This window comes from Squalius cephalus, assembly GCF_949319135.1.
Source record: "Squalius cephalus genome assembly, chromosome: 20".
NCBI lineage: Eukaryota > Metazoa > Chordata > Actinopteri > Cypriniformes > Leuciscidae > Squalius > Squalius cephalus.
The window spans coordinates 24,261,744-24,288,670 of record NC_137141.1 but is presented as its reverse complement, the minus strand read 5'-3'; the positions used below and the strand labels follow the sequence as shown (position 1 = coordinate 24,288,670).

At 36.2% G+C, this 26,927-nt stretch overlaps 2 protein-coding genes across 8 annotated transcripts in view; one reads left to right on the top strand and one right to left on the bottom strand.

The window, feature by feature from the left end:
* Positions 1-26,927, top strand: part of pfn4 (profilin family member 4) — a 29,113-nt gene that overhangs the window by 779 nt on the left and 1,407 nt on the right. Inside the window, exons 3-5 of one of the 6 annotated variants that reach the window (XM_079853363.1) lie at positions 1,053-1,158; positions 1,244-1,297; positions 12,957-13,349. In XM_079853363.1, coding sequence (XP_079709489.1) covers positions 1,053-1,158; positions 1,244-1,272 — 135 coding nt within the window. In that variant the 3' untranslated portion in view covers positions 1,273-1,297; positions 12,957-13,349. Of the gene's footprint in view, positions 1-1,052; positions 2,052-12,956; positions 13,350-26,927 lie in introns of those variants that run through there. The other 5 variants (XM_079853362.1, XM_079853360.1, XM_079853361.1 and 2 more) reach the window with 5 other exon arrangements.
* On the bottom strand, positions 1,668-23,843 carry lpin1a (lipin 1a). Of its 2 annotated transcripts, none has more exons than XM_079853325.1 (21): positions 23,648-23,843; positions 16,784-16,984; positions 15,835-15,930; positions 13,714-14,015; positions 12,201-12,290; positions 11,158-11,256; positions 10,767-10,896; positions 10,396-10,681; positions 10,105-10,198; positions 9,790-9,971; positions 9,301-9,394; positions 9,100-9,169; positions 6,934-7,026; positions 6,719-6,780; positions 6,142-6,280; positions 5,897-6,045; positions 5,717-5,803; positions 5,472-5,624; positions 5,272-5,386; positions 5,082-5,185; positions 1,668-3,499 (listed from the first exon to the last, which is right to left on the bottom strand). In XM_079853325.1, the coding sequence occupies exons 1-21, from the start codon at positions 23,714-23,716 to the stop codon at positions 3,340-3,342; spliced, it is 2,775 nt and encodes a 924-aa protein (XP_079709451.1). In that variant the 5' UTR covers positions 23,717-23,843; the 3' UTR covers positions 1,668-3,339. The 2 variants fall into 2 exon arrangements, with proteins under 2 accessions (XP_079709451.1, XP_079709452.1); XM_079853326.1 differs by lacking the exon at positions 23,648-23,843 and adding an exon at positions 18,865-19,272.

The window sequence follows — 26,927 nt, the reverse complement described above, 5'->3', positions numbered from 1 at the left end:
TGCAATCAATAATAGAAGTGGTCTAAATATTAAAACATATCTTCTGTGGAAGTCTCAGGACCAAAAAATGTTCGTCCAATCATTGCATTCGGTCTGAATACTATGTCCTGTCAACATGTATTTCCATACCTCCGCCTATACCTCTGCTCACGCAGACATCAAGTCATCAGCGCCTGCTATGCAGAGTTGTAGACAAGACCATCCCGAATGCCACAAACCGCCTTTTACAGTTCCTCTTGAGGCTACGTCTACATTAAACCAGATACATTTGAAAATAGTGTTTTTATTTCAAAACACTCTGTCCACATTAGCGTTTCCCAAAAGTTTCTCATCCACACTAAAATGTCGGAAAATGCTTACTGCGCATGCGTAAAACCTCATAAAAGCTCAGTGAGTGAGATGATACAGACAGAACAAGACAATCAAATTCTCATGTTATTTTTCTGGCAGGATCATTTTATTTAGCAAAATATCTCACCATTCACTGATGCGTCCAGGTCGCACTCAGTCAACATTATATGTTTGGTCTAAAAAAAACGCAACTGCTCTCATGTTTTGCCGCAGGACAGCAATTGCGAGTAAATTTGTGATATGAAGAGGGTACAAAGTAACATATCTTTAGCGACAGCGTGAAAGTGAATTGCACATTACAGGCGCAGTAGCGGTATAAACACATATCTATCGGTTCAATATGCGTCACATGATTAAACATACGGTATTGTTTTCAAATGCCTCAGTTTTCACAGTCCATGCTACAACGTGACAGTCCATGCTACACAGTCCATTGCTATTGCTAGCTTCTCCGAAATTACCTACCCTACCTTTAATAAATCCAGAGAAAAAAAAACAAAAAAACATGCATATGTTTGATTGATTGATTGAAATCTTTATTTCGAACATGAGAGAAGAATATGTAAAATAAAATACAATAATGTTTAAAGCATTTTTTAAAAATAAAAAACCCTGTTATTGACCCTTAAGTGCAGATGAATTGTATATAACCACATCATCACTTTTTCATTCACTGATTTTTCTTTATTGTCTTTGTTTAGGAAGGACATGGCCTGATATTGGTGAGAACTGCACTGTATGTGATTGTTGCCACGTACTCACAGAGCATGTATCCAAGTATCTGCGTGGAAGCAGTTGAGAAACTAGGTAAGCTAAAATTCCAACCAAAAGTTCAAGTAACTTTTCTGCTTTGGTTGAATGTTTTTGATCATAGTTTCTGTATCTATTTTAGCCAAGTATCTGAGTGAAAAGGGAAAATGAAGCTCATCGTATCAGATCTGAAGAGGTGAAGAAGCTGTTCAGTGTGATTGTAGTAGTACTGACGAGAAACTATAAACTGTACTCAATCCGTTAGCTACAGGAACACCAAGGTAGGTTTTAGTACTGCTTAGACAAACAAGGAAGCTTTTTTTTTTATTCATGTAGTGGGATTTTAATTTACATATTGAGATTTGGCATCTTAAAATATACACACAACAGTAGTTTTACATCTCAACACTGAACGTAATGACACACAAACTGAACTGCCACAACTTAGGCAACAAGATCTTTCACAGAAAGAATATAAAACTCCATAGCGAGAAAAAAACAAACAATATTAAATGAATGTTATGGCTGTTACCATTCATATGAAACATGGGATGGGAACCATAGTCTTATATTATTCAGCTATTTTTTTATTAGAATAAGAAATCTCAGTGAACTGAATTTAAATATTGTAAGACAGGTAGAGAGCAGAAACAATCTACAATTTTTGACCTGATCATTCACAGTGTTGAAGTTTGTAGCAGTCATCTGTCATTATAATAAGTCTGTATCGCATTGCATTTTCATGTTGCACACACATCTATATCATATAATCTTATTTTCTTTGCAGAACAATAACACATGATTTACGTTAAAATACAGTTCTTTTAAACCAGTCCCTAAAGCCCCTTCATCATTCATGCATCACATCAGTACTTATTTAATGTGCTCCTTGATAAGCTTGGTAAACCACCGATTATCCATTCAAGTTAAATAAAAGTTGGAGCAACAACTAGCAGGAGCTTGTTGTTCTTTTTCATATTACACAAAACCCTTATTCTTTCACTAGAGACATGTAATATATTCTATTATTCAGTGCTTTTTCATAACACACAATCCATTTCATCCTTTAATAAGAAAGAAACAATACATACCATTGGGTAGAGGTGTTGGTGTTGGTAGAATATAAAGATGATTACAAAAAATAAAATAAAATTAACACAATAAGTTAATAGGATGCACCATGAATCTGGATATTTCGTATTCTTAATTGTTGAAAAAAGCTTTAAAAAAATCACTTGATTAAATGTTTGTTTTTTTTCTCAGGTGTGTAATTATATTTTATGAAAATGATTAATATGTAATGTATTAAATATGATATTAATAGGGAGGTATTAATACAGGTAGGAAATACTTCATGACCTGAGAGTTTTTTGCATTGATGTTTGCTTTTGTGTAGTTTTGTTTTTCTTTAACATGCAAACAGGTATGATGTATGACAAAATACATTTTTGCATGATTCATTTCTGCTGGTCAGAGATATGTACTTTAAATAAAATACACACAAATAATAAGGAATGCAAATTTATTATATAATAATAAACAGTTGGCAAAACGTAAAGTGTGTGTGGTAAGAAATTATCCAAGATGACACAATTAAGTAATAACCACTTGCATTTGTTGTTTTGTTCTTAAGGTCATAAATTAATTTAGATGTCAAAGAAAATGCAAAAACCAACATAGTTGATTTTTTTTTTTTTTAAAGGTCACTTTAAGTTTCAAAAGAATCCCTTATGAAAATTCTGTAACACCTGAGATATACAATACTAGCTGGCTTTATACCTACAGGTACATCTGAGTTTATTTATTATTGTTTTTTATTTTTATGAAACTTTTAAATTTCTCTTAGTATGTTTAATGACATGTTCAAAAGCATTTTATGCTATGTACTAAAATAATTGTATTCCCTCATACATTTTTACAACCTTGGACAAAGCCAATGGAAAACTTGGTTATGAATAATGTGTTTGGCACTTTAAAATATCTGTACCATCATCAATAAACAAATTCCCTAATATGAGCTGCGTGATATGCTACCAGATTCAGCCTATTGGCAGTTAAACAAAACATTAAAACACACAGAAATGTTAAATGTTTGTTAAAAGAGTAAAATAATAATAAAGGAACAGGCAGAGGGCGGCATGCGGTCTGCAAAGTGCTAAGTTGCTTGTGCGTAGAGTAATACCTATGGCAGTGCAGCGTTAGAGCTGAGTTTGTAGGTGATGTTCGCTTTATGCCCTTTTAGCTGCTCTCAGAATGTTGATCTTGCTTGTCTACCTCTGGTAACTGCTCTCTCCAGAAGGTGAACTGGCTAAAGGTGTCTGAACAGGGAAAGTCGGTGGTGTTCCCTCTGATCAGAAGAGGGAAGACATGATCTACGACCTCACATAGACGGCCATAACTGTAAAACATACAAGAATATTAGGACTGTCAAACTTCCAACTATTGAACTCTACAGATTATCTACTGTTAGATTGCTAAGAGAATCATCAATAACAGAAATTACAAAAACACACAAATCTTAAACTATCCAGATGCATTTCAATGAGAATTTGGAACGGAATATGAGCTTAATTATCATAAAAAATAATGTCACAATGATAAAACATAAACTGAAATCATCCCAAAGCAGGATTCGTTTTTAATTTGCAATTTTTTCTTTTCATTTTCAGAGATGGAACCAAAGTCAAATGTCTGGATGCATTTAAATGAGAATTTGGAAGGGAAAACAAGCTTAATTAACATACAAATAATGTCAATGCAAAAACAAAAAAAGATCAAAATCATCCCATTCTTTTAATTTTCGATGATGGAAATTAGCTTAAAATTAGCTTAAAGGGTTAGTCCATCCTAAAATGACTCACTCTCATGTCCAAACCCGTAATACTTTCATTCATCTTCGAAACACAAATGAAGATTTTAAATGAAATCAGAGATTTTTGTCCCTCCATTGACAGTCTACGCATCTACCACAGAATGATAAACAGATTGAATTTAGGCTTTTATTCACTTATAATAGTTAATCAGCGAACATAAACAGAAGCTCAATTGTACATGCTTGACGCGCGAGAACAAACCTCTTGCAGAAGCTCAAACATGCTGCGTAACACACGAGAATGAACCTCATTGGTTCTACCGGAAGCTCAAACTTGCTGTGTAACACACAAGAATGAACCTCATTGGTTCTACTGGAAGCTCAAACTTGCTGTGTAACACACGAGAATGAACCTCATTGGTTCTACCGGAAGCTCAAACTTGCTGTGTAACACACGAGAATGAACCTCATTGGTTCTACCGGAAGCTCAAACTTGCTGTGTAACACACGAGAATGAACCTCATTGGTTCTACTGGAAGCTCAAACTTGCTGTGTAACACACGAGAATGAACCTCATTGGTTCTACCGGAAGCTCAAACTTGCTGTGTAACACACGAGAATGAACCTCATTGGTTCTACTGGAAGCTCAAACTTGCTGTGTAACACACGAGAATGAACCTCATTGGTTCTCGCACGTCAAACAAGCATGCTTGAACTTCTGTTTACCACAGCGGATATGTGCATTGATGAATGTTTATATACTGTATGAATAAAATCCTAAATCAAATCTGTTCATCATATAAAGCCATTGTGTCTCTTTTGGACTAAACCACTCAATTCAGATGGATTAGTTTTATGATCTCTTTATGAACTTTTTGAAGCGGTAGTTGCATGGACTGTCAATGGATGGACAGAAATATCTCAGATTTCATTCAAATATCTTCATTTTTGTTTCGAACATGAATAAAAGTCTTATGGGTTTGGAACGACATTATGTTGAGTAAATAATTACATAATTTTCATTTTTAGGTGAACTAATCCTTTAATTGTCAATATATGTCCCAATGCAAAATAAATAAAATCATCCCAAAACAGGGTTAGCTTTAATGCAAAATTGGTAATTTGTCATTAAAAATGAGAAAATAAATGTTTTCATTAGATCTCTTACGATGATATGTTGGTCTTTGCATGTTCTTGGATGAGCTCTCCCTTAGGATTCACAGTGAATATTCTGTTCAAAGGCACTCCCACCTCTTTATATGAATAAACATCCTAGAGAGAAGAACGCTCCTTAGGGATTTGCATACTGTATAGCAAATGAAGGTAATGTTAGCAAAAACATTGCTACTTGTACTTACTGTTGCCCTGTTTCCAAAAGCAGCATAGAAGGGTTCTGTGTTTGTATAGAACAGATTTTTTATATCGGTCAGACATTCGATTTTAAACTTTTCTGGCTTCTTCTCAATGACCTCCCTGAGATTGAAAGAAAAGACATCAGTTACTATGTGGCATTATCATTATTTTTTAAAGCCTATATATGTTTTGTGTGTGTACCAACCTGTGAAATGCAGAGAACAGACTACTAGGACTAAGCAGCACAGGTCCCATGGGTAGCATAGTGCCTCTTTCATTAACCCAGTGCAGGTAACCCCGGGTCATGTCAGCCATGCCAATAGCCCGAGCTGAACAGTACATAAATTTGTAGCCGTTCCTGTTTGACAATGAGTTTTAGATATATTAGACATTAGACAAAATCTTTATGCTCACATTTGATAGATGCTCTGTATGTGGTGTGCGACTCACTGGCTGACTCTGTGGTAGAGTCGGGCAATACCCTGATGGGTCCAGTCTTTACCCAGAGTTGGTAATATGTGTCCCAGGGTATCAGACCTAAAAGAGACTTTGCAATTTAGACTGCATGCTTCATTTTTTGCATCCGTCAAGCCCATTATATTGCCAGGAAGTTCACTTGAGGTGTCTCACCTTGTGATGGTGCCATCAATATCTGAAATCACTATCTTGTCATCCCAGTTCCACAGATAAATGGTACCCTCACAGCGGCAGGTGCCCTGGTACTGGGTAGTCACGCTGAAGACCACGTCATTGGGGCCATCTTTTAAGTGCAGACTGGCCTGAGAAAAGAAGAACATGCTTGTTGCATGAGTTTTCATAACATACTGTAGTCTCTGATTGACTTTACTGGCTTCATTGAAAATGGAGATGCTTACAAGCTGTTCTGGGGACAAACGAAGAGTCTTCCTGTAGCAGTGGCCTCCAGAGCTGTTGATAACTTCAGGCTGATTGCTCACAGTATTCTGTTTAACACTCCCACTGTCATCTTCACTGGATGATGATTCATCCTTTAATCTAGTAAAAAATACCACCAGATATGATATATATTCTGAGACCTGATTTCGTAGTTACTGTGTAAAGAAATCTTAAAGGTACTGTACCCAAAACTGTAATTCTCTTTCAGTCTGTTTAGTTCTAAAGGCATGAGAGTCGGTGTAAAATGTTAAACTAATCGTAACTTTTTCGATGCCAGACCTTGATTAAAGGCCTGTTCATACCAAGAATAATATTGAAGAGCAGAGAAATCCACTGCACCCCATCTGCCTTTTTTTTTTTTCATTGGTCTGAACAGACATATCGCATTTGAAAACGAATTTTCATGCTGAACATTTCAGTTGGTGTGAACAGGTCTTAACATTATACAACTGTACTTCAGCTGAAAGTGCTCAAAAAGTGCAACATATGACCCTTTAATCGATTAGCAAGAACAATGTTCTGGTTTTCTAAATTTACCTGCTCGCAGTTCCTGTTCTTATAGACTCCTCTCCACCTTCAATCTGGTCTGATGCTGATTCCTGTTGCAGAAAGATTCACAGATTTGCATGCTTTTATTACATACATAATATTTGCAAACCTGCGAGAAGTCAAAATGTCTTTGGATTAATCTGGTAACACTTTACCTTTAATTCATGCACAATTATTTCCCATATGCAGTATTGCAAACATACCGATTTGGAGCTGTCGTTTCTACCCCGCCATGAGAACCACCAGCGTCCTCCTTTCTTGGGCATCTTCTCCTTCATGATGTTCTCTACTGTGGCCTGGAGCAAACGCACAGAGCCCCTGATACTCAAAACTCAAAAACTAAATGACAGGATGACTGTGACTGAACACATGCAGCTAATAAATAAACACAAATTCACAAAGACGTACAGGACTAGAGCCGAACACGCTAGGAAAACAGTATGTGAAGAAACCAAGAGCAGAGTAGACGTAACTCAGACAGGAATACTTAGTGCAATGGTGCACAATGGGATGGTATGAGGGGAGATCAATTAAAAAGAAGAAAAACAAGGAGGAGGGAAGAGACAAAATTTAAATGCCCTGGAGTGCTATGAGAGCTAGGGTGCAGTATACACAAGGACTTTAAAAAGCCATGAAACACTCGCTGAGAGGAGACAAACAATACAGAAACAAAACAGTATCTTTCTACCACTGTGATGTATTTTATCATTTACCTATTTAAGCAATCCAATAATTGGGTCAGTACTGAGTTAGTGCAAACTTTTCAATAAAAACTGTGCTAAAACTGTCCAAAAAATGATAAATATTAAAAAGTGAGACATCCAGTGGGCTGCAGTAGTCGTATTATTATTTATTACTATTATTTGTATATGCAGGGCAAAGATGTTTGCAAGTGAACATTTCATTTGTTGTAATGAACCTACAGGGGGTACATAAATCCAGTAAATAAAGAATTCTTTAAACTATTAGGTAAATTGTAAATCAGTGTAATTGATGTGAATAATTTATTTTTTATAGTTATTATTACATTTATTCAGAATTATTATAAATTATAAGTCAAGTCAAGTCAAGTTTATTTATATAGCGCTTTTCACAACATAGGTTGTATCAAAGCAGCTTCACACTGAAGTTCACAGTAATAAATTAAAACGATACATCAATGTTTGTTTCTAGTGGAACGTCCATGTTTGGTAATGCTGATCAATGGTATCGTTGATTGATTAATTCAATTAAATATCCCCAAATATCCCCAACTGAGCAAGCCAAAGGCAACAGTGGCAAGGAACCGAAAAACTCCATCAGGTGACCTAATGGAGAAAAAAAAAACCTTGGGAGAACCCGGGCTCAGTCGGGGGCCAGTTCTCCTCTGGCGTTTATGAACTAGAGACCGGATTTAACTGTAAGATTAAAAGTATTATATAAATGCCTGGCTGAAGAGATGCGTCTTTAATCTAGTTTTAAACTGGGAGAGCGAGTCTGAGCAACGAACAGTATCCGGAAGACTATTCCAGAGTTTTGGAGCTAAATGTGAAAATGCTCTCCCTCCTTTGGTGGATCTAGATATCCTAGGTATGACCAAAAGCCTCGAATTTAGTGATCTTAAAGAGCGCGATGGATTATAGGGCGATAGAAGATCGGTTAAATAGACTGGAGCTAAGCCGTTTAGGGCTTTATAAGTCAGTAGCAATACCTTGTAATTAATACGTGACTTTATAGGTAACCAATGTAGTGATGATAAAATTGGTGTTATATGATCATATTTTCTTGATCTAGTTAGAACTCTAGCGGCGGCATTTTGAACTAACTGTAGCTTGTTTATTGAGGATGCAGGATGCAATTATACACTATATATAAATTATATGTGTCTTTTAATTTAAATAATTTATATTGTATATAATAAAATGTATTATATTATCTTTTATTAAAACCAAATTGTGCTTTTTAAGAAATTCCTAATGGCTCCCCTTTTATGGTAACTGTCTTTGTTAACAGATGCCATTTTATGTATTGGTGATGGAGTCTGGTTGAAAACTTGTTATGAACTTTTGCATTGGCTGCCAGTCTGATATCGGATTGACTACGAGATTCTGTTATTTGTCAGTAAAGCTATCAAGTGCTTTATAAATAAAACTAAATTGAATTGAACTGAATTGAATGATACCAAGTATGTTTTACTGATAGAACTAAAGTTAAGTGTATACATACAGTGTATAAATACATCACCAATAAACCAATGTTTGAGTTTGGTATTAACAAGCTTAAATGATTAGCTTTATTTAAACTACTGTGAGGTCACATTGTCAGTGTTGGTTGAATAACTTTCTGTAGGGCCTTTCTGTACATATTTGTGCTGTTTATGCTGTCCTTACCTTTGGCAAGGGTTTCTGAAAAACTTGCACGGCCAGTACGATAGGAGCAGCTGTGGTCCAGTTATAATACCTTTGTGAGGAGAACAAAACGTGAAATAATTCATGGATGTATTAAATTGACTTATTTTGTACTTCATCATACTACATACATACTCATACATCATACTACAGTATATGTTTTTTATGTCACAAATGACATACTTAGTTCCAATCTTTACAACCAGGTTGGGATCATCAATGATAGATGGATTATCTGCAAACTCCTGATAAGATATTGCTCGTTCCTCAAATTCCTCTGTGAATGAAAGATTGTGGCTTTAATTGCTTAATTACTTCCCCAGCTAATAAAATCTAGAAGAAAACAGGATATTAAATACAGAGTCTACGGAATAACCGAACAGCAACTGAAAATACATTATTTTACACTACTTTTGAAAAGTTTGGGGTCCTACTTTTATTCAGCAAGGATGCATTAAATTGATCAAAGGTGAGACATTTGACATCAAATTACATTTTAAAATATATTAAAATATAAAACAATTTAAATTAAAGTTTTTACTGCATTTTTGATCAAATAAATGAATCCTTGGTGAGCTTAAGGGAATTCTTCAAAAAATGTAAAAAACAAAATCTTACTGACCCCAAACTTTTGAATGGTACTGTACTGTTCATCACAACTCCTCCTTTTACCTCTAGTGATCTCTCTGTTTTCTGACAGTCCTCCACATAGAGAGATGGCAATATGTGGCAAGTCTCCTAACTGGTCAGAAAAGCTGTCCACCCCACTGTCCATTCCACTGCTGCCCACTGACTGAGGGGACTGATTTGCACTTCTCAGATCTGCTCCGCCCCTCACAGAAGTTGTTCCATCACTGAACAACAAAAATAAATTTGATTAAAAAAAGATATATATTGGATCATAAATGAACAAGTGAATGACTATAAGGCTCTATGTACACTCTTGATATTTGATAACTGTTTAAACATAATCAGTGTAAAAATGACCTCTTTGGAAAGTACAGGGCAGCCACCTCAGGCTCCAACTCTGTGATGTCATCCAGGTATATTCCATCTGATCCCAAGTGCCGGCTCCTTTTGTCTAGGAATTGATGTATTGTGACATTATATTATATGCTTTAAATAGCCAAAAAGTGTTTTCTTTGTACCATTGTGACATTTATTTTCAGAACTCATATTTAATGTCATATGACAGATAAATTAAATTAATTAAATTATATATATATATATATATATATATATATATATATATATATATATATATACACGCACACATACCTTTTCTCTTGGATGGAGAGTCCATCTTGCTAATGGCATGAGCCCCAGGACTGTGACACCCCTCCTCTAGGTCTGTGATAAGATGAGCGGCCGCACTGATGGCCTCCACATCTGCAGCAGGGGCAGATGTTGCCTCTCCAGCCCTGAGATCAGGCACATACACATCATTGCTCTGAGACTCCACCGTTCCATCCCCAGTGATGGCTCTGAAGTGCGTGCTTTCAGATGGTGGGATTGATCTTGGGGTCACCACCATGGGCTCTGACAGGGGCTGCAGGAATGAAGGCTGTGTGAAAAGAAAGATGTACAGTTAACTGATTCAGATTTGTTCATTTGTTGTGGTCATGTGGCATGGTTGATGATTACTGTACCTTGGCAGCATGCGGTAGCTCTCCCCATGTCCACAACATCTCAGGGTTGTCCAGTTTCCCTTTACCCCTCTGACTGTCCAGCAACTCTGAATCACTCTTGGGTGTAGATGGCAGGGAGCTATTTGGACTGCTGTAGGGAAGAATGAGAGATGGAGACATTTAGCGATATTTGGATTAATTGTAGGTTTGTATTAATGCAGCTGTTGTGAAATAAACTAGTAAAGATGTCTTTTAATTCCACTGCAAAATTGAATTTCATGCATGACAAACAAAGCAAACATCTTAAAATTGGGCAATACACTACAGAAATGTTAGACTTTTTAAAGCTTAAGTGAAACCTTATGGCTTTGTTGCAAGTTTATTTACATTACATGGTGAATGCAGCGGTTACCTGTGTGTGGACTGGAACATGGCTGTTTGTTGAGGGCAGGAAATGGAAAATCCTGCATTGGTGGGAATGGGTAAAGAGCATGTCTTCTCCAACCCTGTACTGTGGGTCAGAAAACAAAGCTTTAGATTAAAATGTCCATTATTTTGAATCTCATATATAGAAAAAAAATATATATAAGCACAATGCTATATAAGTCTGTTGTAGAATGAATACAGCTAAATGTATTAGCATGTTTGTGCATTATGATATATTATCAGTTTAATCATCGTACTGCAGCTGGGGAACAGTTTGCTGATGATTATCGACATACATATTAATAGAGCCTTCAGTTCAGTCTCAGATAGACTCAGCAATACAGCATATGCTGGGGTTTGCTTTAATGTGGTGAGAAACAATTCCATTGGACTGAATTTTATGTGTAATAAAATATTCTGCCGACAAACACGTTTTTGGATTTCACAGGGTTTCTTTTTAAATTATTTGTCTGCCATCTCTTATTGTCTTTTCGCTGAATTGCTGGGACTCCAGTGTTCTTATAGATTACTTTATTCAATTGATTGCAAAAATAGAAGTCTGGATTTATTTTAATGTACAATCAGGAAGTATTCTGTTATCAGTCAGAGAGTGCGTCAAAGTAATGCCCATATGGCAAGTAATATACAGCTATAAGATAATATATGTATTCAGTTGAGCAGACACAGTGGACATGTTAGGCAATGATTACAGCTTGTGATCGTAATGATTACAATATAAGGATAATATTTTGAAATGCACGCAATATTTGTCTGTTCTTCTCTCTAAAAAACCTTAATTCAGTTTTCCTAAAGAGATCAAGAATGGATTACAGGCTGACTGACAGGGGTCTCCAGTTGAAAGGGTCTTTTGATGTTGTATACTAGTTGTGGTACATTGTTTTTCTCTTTTGAAATGTATTAAATATATTTACTACAACTTTGCAACTTTATATCGTGCAATTTTTACTTTGTCATAATTGCGATGTGACCAGAACTTGGCTTCTTTTTGAAAAACACTTGTAAGCATACCTTTGAACACCAGTCCACTTCCCTTCAGAATGTGTGTATGTGCTGCTGGTTCCTTTCACCTGCTCAGCAAACAGCTCATGTGACATGGCTCTGAAAACACATACAGTATAGGCAAACATATACAGTAAGTATATATACCCGCAAAAGGAAAGAGTAAGACAGCATATATATTTAGATATTCCATGCACATAGACATACCCAGGGATAATCTGAAATGATTGTCTTAAACAGGCTCATTCTTTCAGGAAGACAGAGAGCATTGTGGGGTTTCTAAAGAGCTAGTGTCTGAATTCAAACTGCTGCTTTACTGAGCAACACATTCCCAGCTGACTCTTTTGGCCTTGTGAACAGCGTTTTCCCAGTGGCCTTTACAGTCACTTTTTAAATTTATTTCTGGTACCTGGGAAACAGATTCTTGGTAATGCAAGGCATGTAGTGTAGTGGAACTTGCTTATTCAGATCGCACAGATAAAATACATACTTTGTCATCCACTGGGAATGAAAGAAGGGAAAAGGATGTTTATATTGTTAAACTGATTTATATTGCAAATAATTTCTTTTCTTGGATATGTGTGGGCAATGCTAGATGGCCCAGCATTACAAAGGACTCCCCTCGAGCTGGAGCCAGAACTGGCAGGGTTTCATGGATTTCGTGGAAAAACATTGGAGGGGCTGTTTGAGCCGCTTGTTTACTTCAGCAATAGGACTGGCGACCTATTTTTCTCCACTTTGCCTCTCTCTCTCTCTCCATTGCAGAGCCTATTCGAAGAGTGAACAAACAGACACAGCCCACATCCCAAGACCACTGCAACTGGAATCATTCCAGCATACTTGCAGAAAACAGATAAATGCCACTGTAATCACATGATTTGCAGTGATTTCAGATGGGTTAAGAGAAGGAGGATCTCTCATTACAGAACCATCTGTTTTGTCTTTAATGTAAGCTCCACAGCTCCTGACAAGCAGAACTCCAAGAAAAGTGGGATTTAGATTCAATGTGAGATCTTGGCAAGAGCACTATCCCCATTTACCCACATATAATGAAAGTGAATGGTGACCAGAGGCTTTCAAGCTCCGAAAACACCACAATGCCATCCATTGCAGCTATCAAATCTCATAAACATCAGTGAATGAGTTTTGAGTGAACTCATTGAGTTTTAAGTGGACTCATTCACATACATCACTCACTTCACAAGTTCACATATATTCAAAATAGCATATTGAAAAGTGCCACAACAGTCAAAAGGTTTGACATCAGTGATAGCAAATGTCATTGACTTTTTACATGTCTCTAAAACAATTGCAATATGATACATTTGAATAAGTCATATGGTCTGCTTCTTTAAATTTCTTTGGTGCATGACAGCCCCTGGTATGGAAAGAATGGCATGGATATTCAAAATTTCTGCTTTTGTGTTCCATGGAAGAAAGAAATTCATACAGACTCAGAACGACATGAAACATTATGTGCGTAATAATAATACGTAATAATATTCATACTGTTTGTTCTGACCTGCTGCCTGAAGCCTCTATGTCATCATCAGAACTCATGTCGATGGTAAACATGTCCTCATCTTCTGAAAAGTCTTCGTTGTCCTCTCGCTTCATGCTGTCTACTTTAGATTTTCTCCTCCTCTTCCTCCTCTTCTTCATTATTGAACTGTCACCAGGGGCCTGCATGGGGCCCAGGGTTTGAATGGAGGTTCCGTTTCCAGACTCAGAAAGACGTGACAAGCCTTTTCCCATTTTGGCCTGCATTAGGGCAGAGCCTTCTGAAATTATGGGTGATGTAGCCAAGTAGGCCGGCACCATCTCCTGTAGACAGAGTAATAAATAGTATGAAATGTAGACATGCTTTAGGCAGGTGTTGCAAAAAGTTAATATTGGACCTTGATAGGGTGTGTTGTAGAACATATGAACATGAATGTAGACTGTAGCCTTAAGATTTGGTTTGACCATGTCTGCTTGAATCCCAGAAGCACAACACTGTGACCTTAATGCCATGTAACAGATCACTGCATGTTTCATTACAGATAAACTCATGCACGTGCAACAGTTCTGAACCGTCTGTAAGTCATGGCTTCACAAGACATACGTGCAAGAGCAACAGAAGCACATAAATAACCTAATGTTGTTTACACCACTCGGTGACCAGAACCAGACAGCCTACACTCCCATTCAAGCAGACAGACAATTATCCTATGACTATGACTGTAGTCAACAGCAGGGACCATCACAACAATTAATACAGAAAACCACTGTCCCTTTAACATTACTTTTCATTAGATGAGTTAGAGCTATAAAGTAAGTTATTTAATTGCACCCCAAACTAGGTCCAAGTCTTCTGAATGGCTAACATGCATGGATTTTTTTTTTTTTTTTCTTAACAGAGCTTTTGGCTGACACAAGTGTGATTTTTCAGGATACATATTTGAGTAATACATGTCATCTGACCTTTTGTGTATGGTATTCCAAAATAATCCTCTTCAGAAGCTTTAATTTTTTTGTACTGGCAACAATACCATCCCAAGTTCACTGCACTTCAGTGAAAAAGCCTCTCCTGTCTTAAAACTGATTTTATATGACACACATTATGTTCTTGTAGTGCCACAAATCATTACAAGGAAATCATACTTGTTTAAAACACACTATTTCTCCAATTTCACTGTCGAATAATGGCATAAATGGCCAATAAATAAATAAACAAATAAAACACACTCTAACCTTGAGAAAGAATAAGCAATTATGTAACTGGCACATTTCGTGAATATGGTGCAATTTAGAATTTAGTGCCCATTTTTAGAATTAGGGGTGGAACTATTAGATATAGAATATTATATATACTGTATATATATATATATATAGAGAGAGAGAGAGAGAGAGAGAGAGAGAGAGAGTCATTGTTTAGCTGAAGTCAGTTCCCTTACTATTTTGAATATAAAACTCTTGTCAAAAATTAAGTGCCATTACATCTCTAGAATATCATCTCCTAAAATATTACACTAAAGCATCCAATGTATTAAATTCCCTTCTCTACAAATGTAACACTTGTATTTAAAACAGAATATCATATTTGCATGAATTACTTTTGTCAGGAGTGTAGCAATTTCATATTCCTGTGCATGCAGTCCAGTTATAGCTCTCTGTTTGCTTCTGGCTAGTCAAATGTCAGCACAAACATATAAACAGAAGGTTCAGGCAAATGGACAGTGATTCTAGTAATGAGGAAGCAGAAGACTAAGCCAGGAGGATGACCAACATTACGCACGCAGAGCTTTTCTTATCGCAGCGGTCGGACAGTGTTTCAGGGTTTTTCTCCTGTGCGTTACTTTGCCCTTTAAATTGGCTGGCTTTTTCTTTTAAGCTTGAGAAGCAGAAAGATGGGTCCTGATTTAGACGGGGCAAGGTTGGCCTTGGCAGAGAGAGTCTGTTCTAGAGCAAAGTGTCCAAGCTCAGATAACAGAATGCGTGCGGCGGGATTGTTTCCAGTAAACAAGTTCAGATTTCAAGCTATGGTACTCAGGAAGAGACTTGCATACATCGTGTTACATTTCTTAGTGCACAATGACCCTAGGCCACTATAAAAACAACGCTATACAGGATTTATTGTTTGGTACAGGACACCAGTACTCACCTCACCGCTTTCTGTTTCTGTGACAAAGAATGCCTCTCCATTTTCACCCAGTTTCATGTGTAAACTGACAGGCTCCCCATTTATCTCAATGTCAACCTGAGGAGAAAGGGAACAGGGAATGCTGTCACTATAATAAAGACAATTTACAACAGTAAGCCATGTGCAACACAAAGCCAATGACAATGCTAATTTTATCTCATCTTCAAACAACTGCTGTTCCCTTAAGTCCTTATGTCCATGGCTTTGATATATATATATATATATATATATATATATATATATATATATATATATATATATGTGACACCAGACGTTCTGGACATTGGACAGGATTACCATGTCTTAAATGGATAGTTCACCCAAAAATTTAAATTCTCATGTCATTTACTCGCCCTTATATCTTCTGAACACAAATTAAGATATTTTTTATATTCTCTCAGTACTTTTGTCCATCCATTTAAAGTCCACACAACCAAAAATTTTAGACATTAAAAAGTGCAAAAAGACATTGTAAAAGTAATCCATATGAATTAAACCTGGGTCACTTTATATGATGAATGGATTTAATTTAGGCTTATATTCACATTTATATTCACATATAAAAATGTATCACCACACATACATAAAGCCTGTCAAATATGGTAAACAGAAGCTCAAACATGCTTGCTTGATGTGCAAGAACAAACCTCACTGGTTCTTGCAGAAGCGACAAATCTCACTGGGACAAACAAAATATTAAGACACAATTCCAAGACTTTTTAAAAGCACTTGGTGTTTGTTGGTTCTTTTTGGAGCTTTAAGACTTAAAACGTGCATAACAAAATTTGTTTTGTTTTTTGGCTGAAATATCCCTTTAACACACACAAGATGAATCAGAGAATATGTAAGCTGCAAAAATATGAATATATCGGCCGCTGCCACCCTAAAGCATGACTGCACTAGTGCTTACCACTTTCTCCCGTGAACGCAGCACTCCCATCTTGCCAAAACGGACGTGAAAAGGCGAGCACTGCAGAGTGCCGTCGGGCTGACGCACCACAATGACATCAATACAGCCGGAGAGGGTGGCAGGGTTCAGGCCTCTGTACAGCTCCTTCACCTGCACGAAAACCTGACCGGCCAGCTGACCCACGTAGTTCATGGTCTGACTCTGAAACAGAGAGATTTCAAGCTTTTAGAGAGAAACATAAGGTGACTAAAGTGGACACCGTGCATAGGGTATAACTGAAACCACTCAAATCAGCAACATCTTAAAATCTATTTATTTAGATGTTTTATTTATTTATAATCTATTAAAATGTATTTATTTATTTTGTTTGTTTTAGCTTGTGGTATGTTCTCTGTTACTCTTTTACATGTAACAAACAAGTACTTGATCCTTTTATCATTAACTCAAGCAATATACTGTATTTCTCTGTGCACTTCAGCACTAAAATTAATGGCTTTTTGTGTGAAAGTGCACAGTCAACTCTGTAAAGGCAACTGTTAGTTGATGAGCCATCTCTGTGTTAAGAGAGTGTGATAACATATTCAACATCTCTACAATAAATAGTCTTCTGCGATTGTGCAAATTTTTGCAGCTGCAGGGTTACTGGAAAAAAACCTGTAGAGCAACTCAAGCCAAGATCTCTTTGGAAATTTAGGTTAAAGGTAAAATATCATTGAACCCCAACTAAAGACTGCAAGTGGTAGACACATGACATAGCTCAAAAAAGGATTACAAGTGGTGTTCCTTAAGCATTGCCAAGAGTTTAATAATGCCTAGTTCTGGCATGCTCTACCAACCCAGAAAACGACTGCCTCTCTCTAGATCACAACACATAATGTTTAAAGTAATTTGCTAACTGCAAGTGTCTGCAATAAAAAAAAAAATTTTTTTTAAAAACCTGTGTGTCCACTATTACAATATGCAATCTAGGGCTTATGTAGATCAGACAAGACACAACAAGTTTCCACTGCATTAATGGGAAGATAAAGCATTTTGTATGCAAGCTCTTCAGGGTTCTCACACTTATTGACCAATTATTTGTATGACTTTCTCATGACCTTTCCAGCTGTTCATCATTACTGACAAAAGGATTTATTTAGAAATCATTTTCCACAGATATCTGGACAAATTTTCATATCAGGTGCCAATTTTCTGAAATTAAAGTGAAATATTTGAGGGAAATGCAAATCTAGAATGTATTTTCATTACAGACTTATCCAGGCCTGGAAATCACACTTTTTTAAATTCCCTAATCTTTCTAGGCTTTCCTTGACTGTAGGAACTCTGGCTCTTAGAAAAACCTGACAATCGTATTAACCCAAATGATTTGCCCCCTAGATGTAACCCTGGGATTGTGCAAAAACCTTCAAGCAAGTCTTCATTGTTCATACACAACAAACTGATCATTTACATATACACAGACACCACAGTCACATGGGACTGACATAGCTCCGATAGTTCTGCTGTTAGATACTGGTGCCAATAATAGCACTAGCATCCAAATTTACAGTGTAGCATCTATGATGCCTAATTTAACACTAGAGCTATTGCATAATTGTCCATACCCACAATAACAAACACTGAAAGATTCAGTTCAACAGATCAAAACAGAATATCCCCTCTCTCTCTCTCTGTATGTATGTATATATATATATATATATATATATATATATATATATATATATTTATACATATATATATAGCAATCACTAGTCATGAATAATAGAGAAATAACATGCAGGTAATCAGTGTTGTTGTACATACAAATGTTATATTTTTGTTGTTAATCGAAATTAAATCATTTAGAATGTATATAATCGTCTTGGTAACTGCATGATTGCTATGGAAACCGAATGACATGGATCTTTACAGTCAGATATCCAAAGAATGTAAACAATCATCCATTGTGCTATAAAAAGAGAAGCTCTTTCACTGTGTACATATATTAACCCAAACAAATGGATGCATTTATTTTAGATGATGATTATAAACAGGATGGAAATGAGAAGCCAGGCAAGGATGGAATTCTCTGTAATACATACGTGGGATGCGGCAGACGCGTTAGGATGTGACAGCCATTCTGATGCACTTTGTGGATCTTCGTACGCTGCGGAATCCGGTTGATGTTCGCTGCTCTTCGCTCATGTATTTTGTCTCTTCCGTTTGACACACTGTTCTCTGACTGTCTGTGTTGGCGTTGTATTTAAAGCAGGGTGGAAACTGCTTTCAGTGAGTAGCTGTCCCTGCCTCTGCCACTGACATCACAGTTAACCCTTTGCGCACATCTACATTGCTAAATACGCGACGCGGACGCGACAAACAGCAATAAGCTCCCGTTTACAGTTAATGAAGCGGTCTACCACTGTATCCAATAGTATGCGCGCGACGCGTCTTTCATATTTGTGGATGGAGTCATGACTTCGTCGTCACCCAGTGAACCAATCAAACGCTTTGTTTATGCGACGCAACGCGACTAGAACGCTCAAGCGTCAAAGGCAATATTTTGTCTGTTTTCTGTCGTCCACTGTAATATGACAGCTCATTTTACATTTTAATTGTTTGCCTAGTTTATATTTAATTATAATTGCATGCTGAATCTGACATTACAGTGGTGAAGTAATGCTGACAATGCACTGCATTTAATGCACGCGTTTAATGGATTTAACACGCACACAATTCTGCTCACGTGGCAGCAGCAGCTGAACTGGCAAGAAGTTTACAGTAGCGCTGTGTGTGTGTGTGTGTGTGTGTGTTGTCACAGAAAAGACATGTGGATGGGTGAGTGGTAGTTTACTGATATTATTCCACCACCATTACATGCTGTCAAAATAAAAGGTTTTTAATTACAGGCATTTATGTCTCAAAGATGCATGCTGCATACCGGATGTATACAGTAATCGCAGAAGGATTAAGAAAATGCACTTTTTAGTCATTATGGTGATTTAATTTTATATTGATTTTTAAATAATAGCGTTGCCTAGCATAGGGATTTGATTTGAAAAGTACACCATGGTACAGCAAGTGTATTAGATGGTAATTATGTATCACTTTTACACTGAATGATTACCATAGGCTACCATTGTACTTACATTGATTGATGGTACTGCAAAGATTATAATGGCACTATATATGGTAAATGTCTAAAACACCATGGTATTACCATGATACTTTATCTAAAACCATGGTAGTTTAAAATCTTAGAAGAAAAGTGGCGAACACTTTAGAATACTGTTATGAATGAATAACTACACAGGAGCAAATGAGTAATGCATTATTAGCACTCTAGTAACGACTATTAACAAGATACTGATGAACAAATCAGCAAGTAATAATGCTAAGTCAAATGTGGTAGTTAGAATGTGGTATATGTCATTATTAGTGGTTTACCGTGATCTTCACTTTAGAAGGAATTATACATTATGCATTATTGACATTTAAATATGAACCTGTATATAGTAGTTCTGGGAGTGGGAGGCATGAAGAAAATAGTAGTTACTGATGATTAGCTAGTAGTGAATTACCTCATTCAACTGAGCGCTATTACTTACTAATTTGTTAATCAGAGGTCATTGTTAGTTAATAGTAGTTACTAGAATAGAGCTGTGCTCATTTGTTCCTTTGTTATTTATTAATGACGTAACAGTATTCACTTTAGTAACGGAAAAGTGCAACACTTGCTCTACAAACTTGACTTTATTTCTTTAAAAACAGTGACGTTTCTGCCAACTTCAAAGCCTTTGTCAGACATCCAATGGTAAACAATGGTAGTACCAGACAGTGTATTATAGCTTTAGTATTGCCATGCATGCATAGACATGCATCTTTGATTATATCTACATTATGTCAAGAAATAATCTGGATGTTGCTTTAGATGCCATTTGCACATGTCACTGAAAGCATACATTCTTCTTGACATAGCAGTTATTGTAGTTTAGTGTTCTGTGGTAACCCTGGTGTCCTTTAAGAGGAATTTCAGAGTGTTTGTTTGAGTGGTGCAATGGATAATGTGTGTGCGTATTTAAGTTCACAAACATCTGCCTTTCTTTGAAAAGAGAGAGTAAAGAAGAAGGTATGTGTCTGTGTGTGCAAGTTTCTGTGAAGCACTGTTCATGCGAACAAGCTAAAAGAAGTTTGCCTATACTAAAGAAAGGACTGCCCACCTCTCAGATTACACAGCATTCTCTCAGCACACTCTCTATTTCATCATGATTTGTTGATCTCTCCATTGGATAACCAGCACACTGAGTACATTCCAGAAACACTGGTGGGGTTTCCAAGAATAAGGGAATGTGATTTAGAGGGTCTGGGGTCTGAGTAGTCCAAGGAGACTTCTAATGCACTGTGTGATTATCGAGTGCAGAAAAATAGTACTAAAGGAAGTTGTTGTCACGGCGGTCAAGATACTAATAAACACTGATATATTTATATGAAATATTTTATACTATATTTTGATTTGTTTTGCTGTATCTTGCCAGTCATACTGTAATAACACGTTGTCCATGAATAGATACAATATTCACTATATTTACAGTAGATGTAAATATCTTACTCTAAAACCTGTCCACATTATAGACCACTCTTTACATTCTGGTCTATAAGCTTAGCACGTGACTGATTGTAAAAAAAAAAAAACCCGTTCCTAGAAAACTCATGAATGCGTTCACGTGGAGGAAGGGGGAGTCATCTGGGATGGGCCATCTCCACCAATCAGAGAGGGGGCCTGTGACACAAGGCATGTGGGGTTGAGTAAACTGCTGACCTTACTATTGTAAGAGGGAAGACTAAGAGTGACACTAAATGGGGCCTGTTTTTCTGCATTAATCTATTGTGTTTTTGACGTCCTGGGGCAGCACAGTATGTACCATACCATAGGCTGTAAAACAAGATCCTGCTCAGTTGAGGGATTGGGTTGTAAACAAGTGGAGGAAGTGTACACTACATTGTACTTCATTGTGCTGCAGATTGTGTGAATGTGCAAGTTCATACGTCAAAAACACTGTTTAATAATAAGGAATTAGGACTGTCACCTGATTACAAATTTAATCAAATTAATTACATGTTATATTGATTAATTATTCAAATTAATTACATATATTCTTTTTTTCTGAAAAAGGCCTCAAATTAATCCATTTTAATCTATGGACACTCCTAGTTTCTGTAATAAAAAAAAAAAGTAACTAAAACTAACAATTATTTTATTAATTAATTTTGGAGTCTCAGTGAGCTACAGTATATGTTCTTCAGGAATTCCTCCAATTTAAGGATAAGGATTTTAAAACATTTTTACTCACAATTTCTACCCGATAAAATATAGAGTTTGGCAGAAAAAAAACAAACATTTATAATAAAATGGCCTCTGCGTTTTAAGATTTCGTTAATTCCAGGACTACAAATCACACATGTTAAGCTATCTCATAGGTTTTCCTGGATATTTGAGAATGTGGGAACCCTGATTCCTCAATGACACACACAGTTGTTGGGGTTATTGGGGGGATGGAGATGGGGGTGAACCACTGGACTTTTTGGTCTAACAGGAACAAGTTGAAGTTGAAGGGAACATGAGTGGTGATATCGTGTCTCTCCTAAAACCCTCACACCACAAAATTGGAAACCAAAGAACAGGCTGGGCTGGAAGTTAATGCTGATGTCTGTTTATAGTCAATCAAGCTAAAGACCTTGTTCTCAAAAAAACAGCAAAACAGTTTCCCTCGCCTCAGCACAAGCAGGCTCTTGCTCTGCTGCAGTGGTATTGAGCTTTACATCAGTTATTTCAGTCTTGATGTAGCACTGGCCATTTTTAACTTCAAATGCATGTCTTAAAAGGGGGTTGAACTACATGAATCATTATAAACCTGCATCTGTTGTTGCATCAACCTTGCATAATTGAGGTTACTTCTGAATTAATTAATTTATTTCAGAAAATGTAAAAATCTAGTTGTATGAAATGTAAAAATCTAGTTTGTATTTCATCACATTGCACTTCAGAACAAACAGTAACAATTAAGGGCTCTTAAAATACAAATCATTTATGAATCATAACCATAATGACCACAGCAGTGAATATACAACAACGTATAGCTCCTGACCTTCACAGGCTCCTGCTGAAGTTGAACACTTATGACTTATCCAGATATCGCCTGACCTTTAATTCAACACCTGATGTTTCTTTTTTAATTAAAGATAACATTGTACAGACATCCTATTAACACACACTTTGAAGAATGACATCCCTCAAATGTTATGCAAACCTGGTCTGTCTATTTGGAAATGCCCGTGTAACCTGACACTATGACGCACTCAATGCTCTTTGGTTCTAGGCCACATAACAGACTTTAAACAGACACACACACATGGTATCCCTGTCGATGACCGTCCCCCATTCGTGCCAAACAGACATTTGATTAGCAAACGGCAAAAACTCCTCATATTTCGTAGACTAATTAATAAACACAATATAATAAATATTCAAATAATTTGTTAAATTCTAGTCCTATGCATAAGAACATATATCTCAAATACATGCATATTATTTGCACTTCTGTTATAATATGCTAATGATTCATTCTTAAAATGAGAACCTTATTTTAAAATAAAAACAATCACCGTATCAGAATAATCATTCAGGCCATAATCAACACAAAACTACTGAGAGTAAGCAATGAAGCTACACTAAAGAAAAGCTATTCAAAAAGCTACAGTTAAAGCTTTAAATACAATAAAGCAATTAAAGTTCATCTTTATAATAATATCAAAATCCAGACAGATATTTTTCAGTGTTTTAATCCATCATACTGAATATTAAACTGACAAATCACTGTGTGTTACCCATGTCCAGCTCGTCTCATTTGGGATGAATATCTCATCGTAGCCTTCCACTTGATCCTCTGCTATCATGATTCCATTATCCACTCGCTTATTATGAAATAAGCCTTTATTACGAAGGTCAAACTAGTCCTTACACAATGCTTGTGCTAACAACTGAGCAGAGAGCTATATACCGGGCTTGAAGGTGTTTTCGTATACTAATTTTACCAAGCGTGTTCTTGGAATGGTGTCCACAGGCGAAACTTGAGAGGTCTGGCATGAAGAGCCTCAAGCGGTCAGACCCTCCCTGAGAGAGGGGATATCACTACAGCTTTATCACAATTAGTATATAAACACCTAGAAAGATGCACACATGATCTATAGACCAACCATGTACTGTACACGTGCACAACCAACTCAACAAACTGATGCTAATGAGAAAAGTTTTTCACTATATATCATGTCACTTCCACAATATCTCAAATGTATTATTTTTGATAACAGTTTGTAGTGGACATGACATTTTAACACATTTTAGACCTTTTAAAATTACTTTTTCCCAGTGTGTGCATAAACTCTTCACTCTTTTTTCCATTTTACATCAATACGCCATTAGCAACAAGTGACCGTTTTTATAAGTGAGTCACTGAATCATTTATTAAACCAATTCATTTGAAACACTGATTCATTCAAGAACTGAACTCATTACTGCTTCTTGTTGCTCTGAGACAGTTTGGAATTATTTTAATTGGTGGAGCAAACAGAGACAAAGTAAGTGGCAATGTATATATATAACTTATAGTTTATTGGAGTGTTGTAGAAAATCAATATCACACTCCTAATCACACTGTTGTTAGTTCATATTGTGTGTTCATGCTGGTGCGATACTGTTATTGTCTTCACTGACACTGTTGCCACCTTGGTAAACAAGTACACTAACATTTGAAGGAATAACAATTATTTATTGAGGACAAAATTGTTGGTTGAGATGAAAATTAAACCACATCTGTGGGACAGTTGTAGTTTATGTAAAAGGTCAACTATTTTCATACAAAGAAATAGTTAATTGGTTTAAGTTGATTTACTTTTTGTTTAGATCATCATGGTTTTGTAAAAAAAAAAAAAAAAAAAATTGCAATGATGTTTGTAATGATAGATTTTTATTTTTGTAAGATTTAAGTTTTCAGTATGGGAACAGTAATAATTAAAATAGTCTAAAAAGTCTAACAAAACATTCTAAAATCTATACATAAGAAGCATTTGAAAAGACAAAGATGATAATGTACGTTTTCAGGATAGTTTGTTTCACTGTTTTTCACTTTTAATGCACTTCTTATAAAAGTGCTTGTAATTGAATCTCTATAAGGTTGCAGTTTACCACAGCTGGATGAAAGAATTGCTGAAGTTAAATTAAATTAACTTACAATTAGGCTGCTAAAACTGTGGGTCTGATTATAAAAACGTTATTTTTAAGTTGTACATGTTACCGTTCCAGGGACCCGCCTGATCATGTCACATGTCATTTCTGCGGTTGCTGTGACTCTCTCTGTGATACTCACCCCTACCCCACCAGACACGGTCAGAATGTACACTTGCAACACGAGTCACCGTTTCCACATGCTTCAAAGAAGAAGCTATAAATTCACACCAAATGACAGCGTCCTCTTAAAGTCAATTGTATATCTAGAGATAGAGATTAAATTGTGTAACAGTTGTGTAATGACTGGGGATAAATGTGGTCAGCACACACACACACACACACATGCACACACACACACACACACACACACACACACACACACACACACACACACACACCAAGTTCATACAAACGTACACTGATCTGATTACAGGTACACAATGTTCAAATGTTAATTTAGGTTCAAACATTCCTGCAGAATTTGAGAACCTTTTTTTTTTTTTTTCTATTTCCCAGTGAGTTCATATCCACAGAATACAATATAATTAATATTTCTGATGACAAAGGAATATGCAAAGCCACATCCCATATACCTGAATACAAGTACTGATGGGTATTTCAATTAAGCTCAGATAAAAGGTTGAGTTACTCAGAAACCAGATTGGGTGTTTATGGGTGACATCAATGTGGATTGGAATCTAATTTAAAGTATCATGTTTGAATTTAACTGCAAGCTGCAGTTGTTGGTGGTCATAACCCCAGGATATAAACATGACACACGCTGTGGTTGCTGTAAACATTTTGAGTGACACATTGATGTCTCTTATTAACTGAATGATGAATGGTACATGTTGTTAACTGTTACATAACATGCCTTGAGAACATGCCTAGCAGGTAATTAATTCTTCTGTCCTGCCATACAGAGTATACCACTGAGCAGATACATTGTCATGGAAACTGAATTTATCAGAGTATTACTAATAAACTTTTCATAGAGGTCACTACAGTGGACAGCTATTCAAAAAGCCATTTTCTTGTGTATGCGTGGATTTTGATTGCACAGTTGCACATCAACCACTACAGTAGGCACTAGTGCATCATCCTATACACTGCCACCAAGTGGCAAGCCATTGTATGTGGATGGCCAGCGGCCAGAAACGTCAGAAATGCCAAGCTGGAATATCTATCCATTCATTCTATCCTAGGAGACTCTTGCAGGTAAAAAAAAACAAAAACAAATTTTTTGTAACATCTAAGGAGTCATATCTTGTTAAATTTTCCAAGTAGTGATTTTAGATTGGGAGGAGATTCTGAGTATTCATCTGTCCACAAAATTGGACATCATGCAGCTCTATTTCATCTACAATTCATACTGTTACTGTGACTGTTGTACTTGATCTGCAGTAACTTTTTTTGGTTGTAAATAAATGTAATAAATGTAAAAAGGAAATTTGCAGTTATGTCACTTGTAATGTGTTACTTTACTCGTAACATCAAAAAAAGTAATCTGATTACATAATGCATGTTACTTGTAATGTTACTTTACTCGTAACATCAAAAAAGTAATCTGATTATGCAATGTTTTACTTATAATGTGTTACTGGACTCGTAACATCAAAAAAAGTAATCTGATTATGTAATGCATGTTACTTGTAATGCATGTTACTTGTAATGCATTGCTTTACTCTTTACATCAAAAATGTAATCTGATTACATAATCACATACTAGCAATGCGTCACGTTACATCAAAAAGTAATCTGATTACGTAATGCATGTTACTTGTATTGTGTTACTTTACTCATAACATCAACAAAGTAATCTGATTATGTAATGCATGTTACTTGTAATGCATTGCTTTACTTGTTACATCAAACATGTAA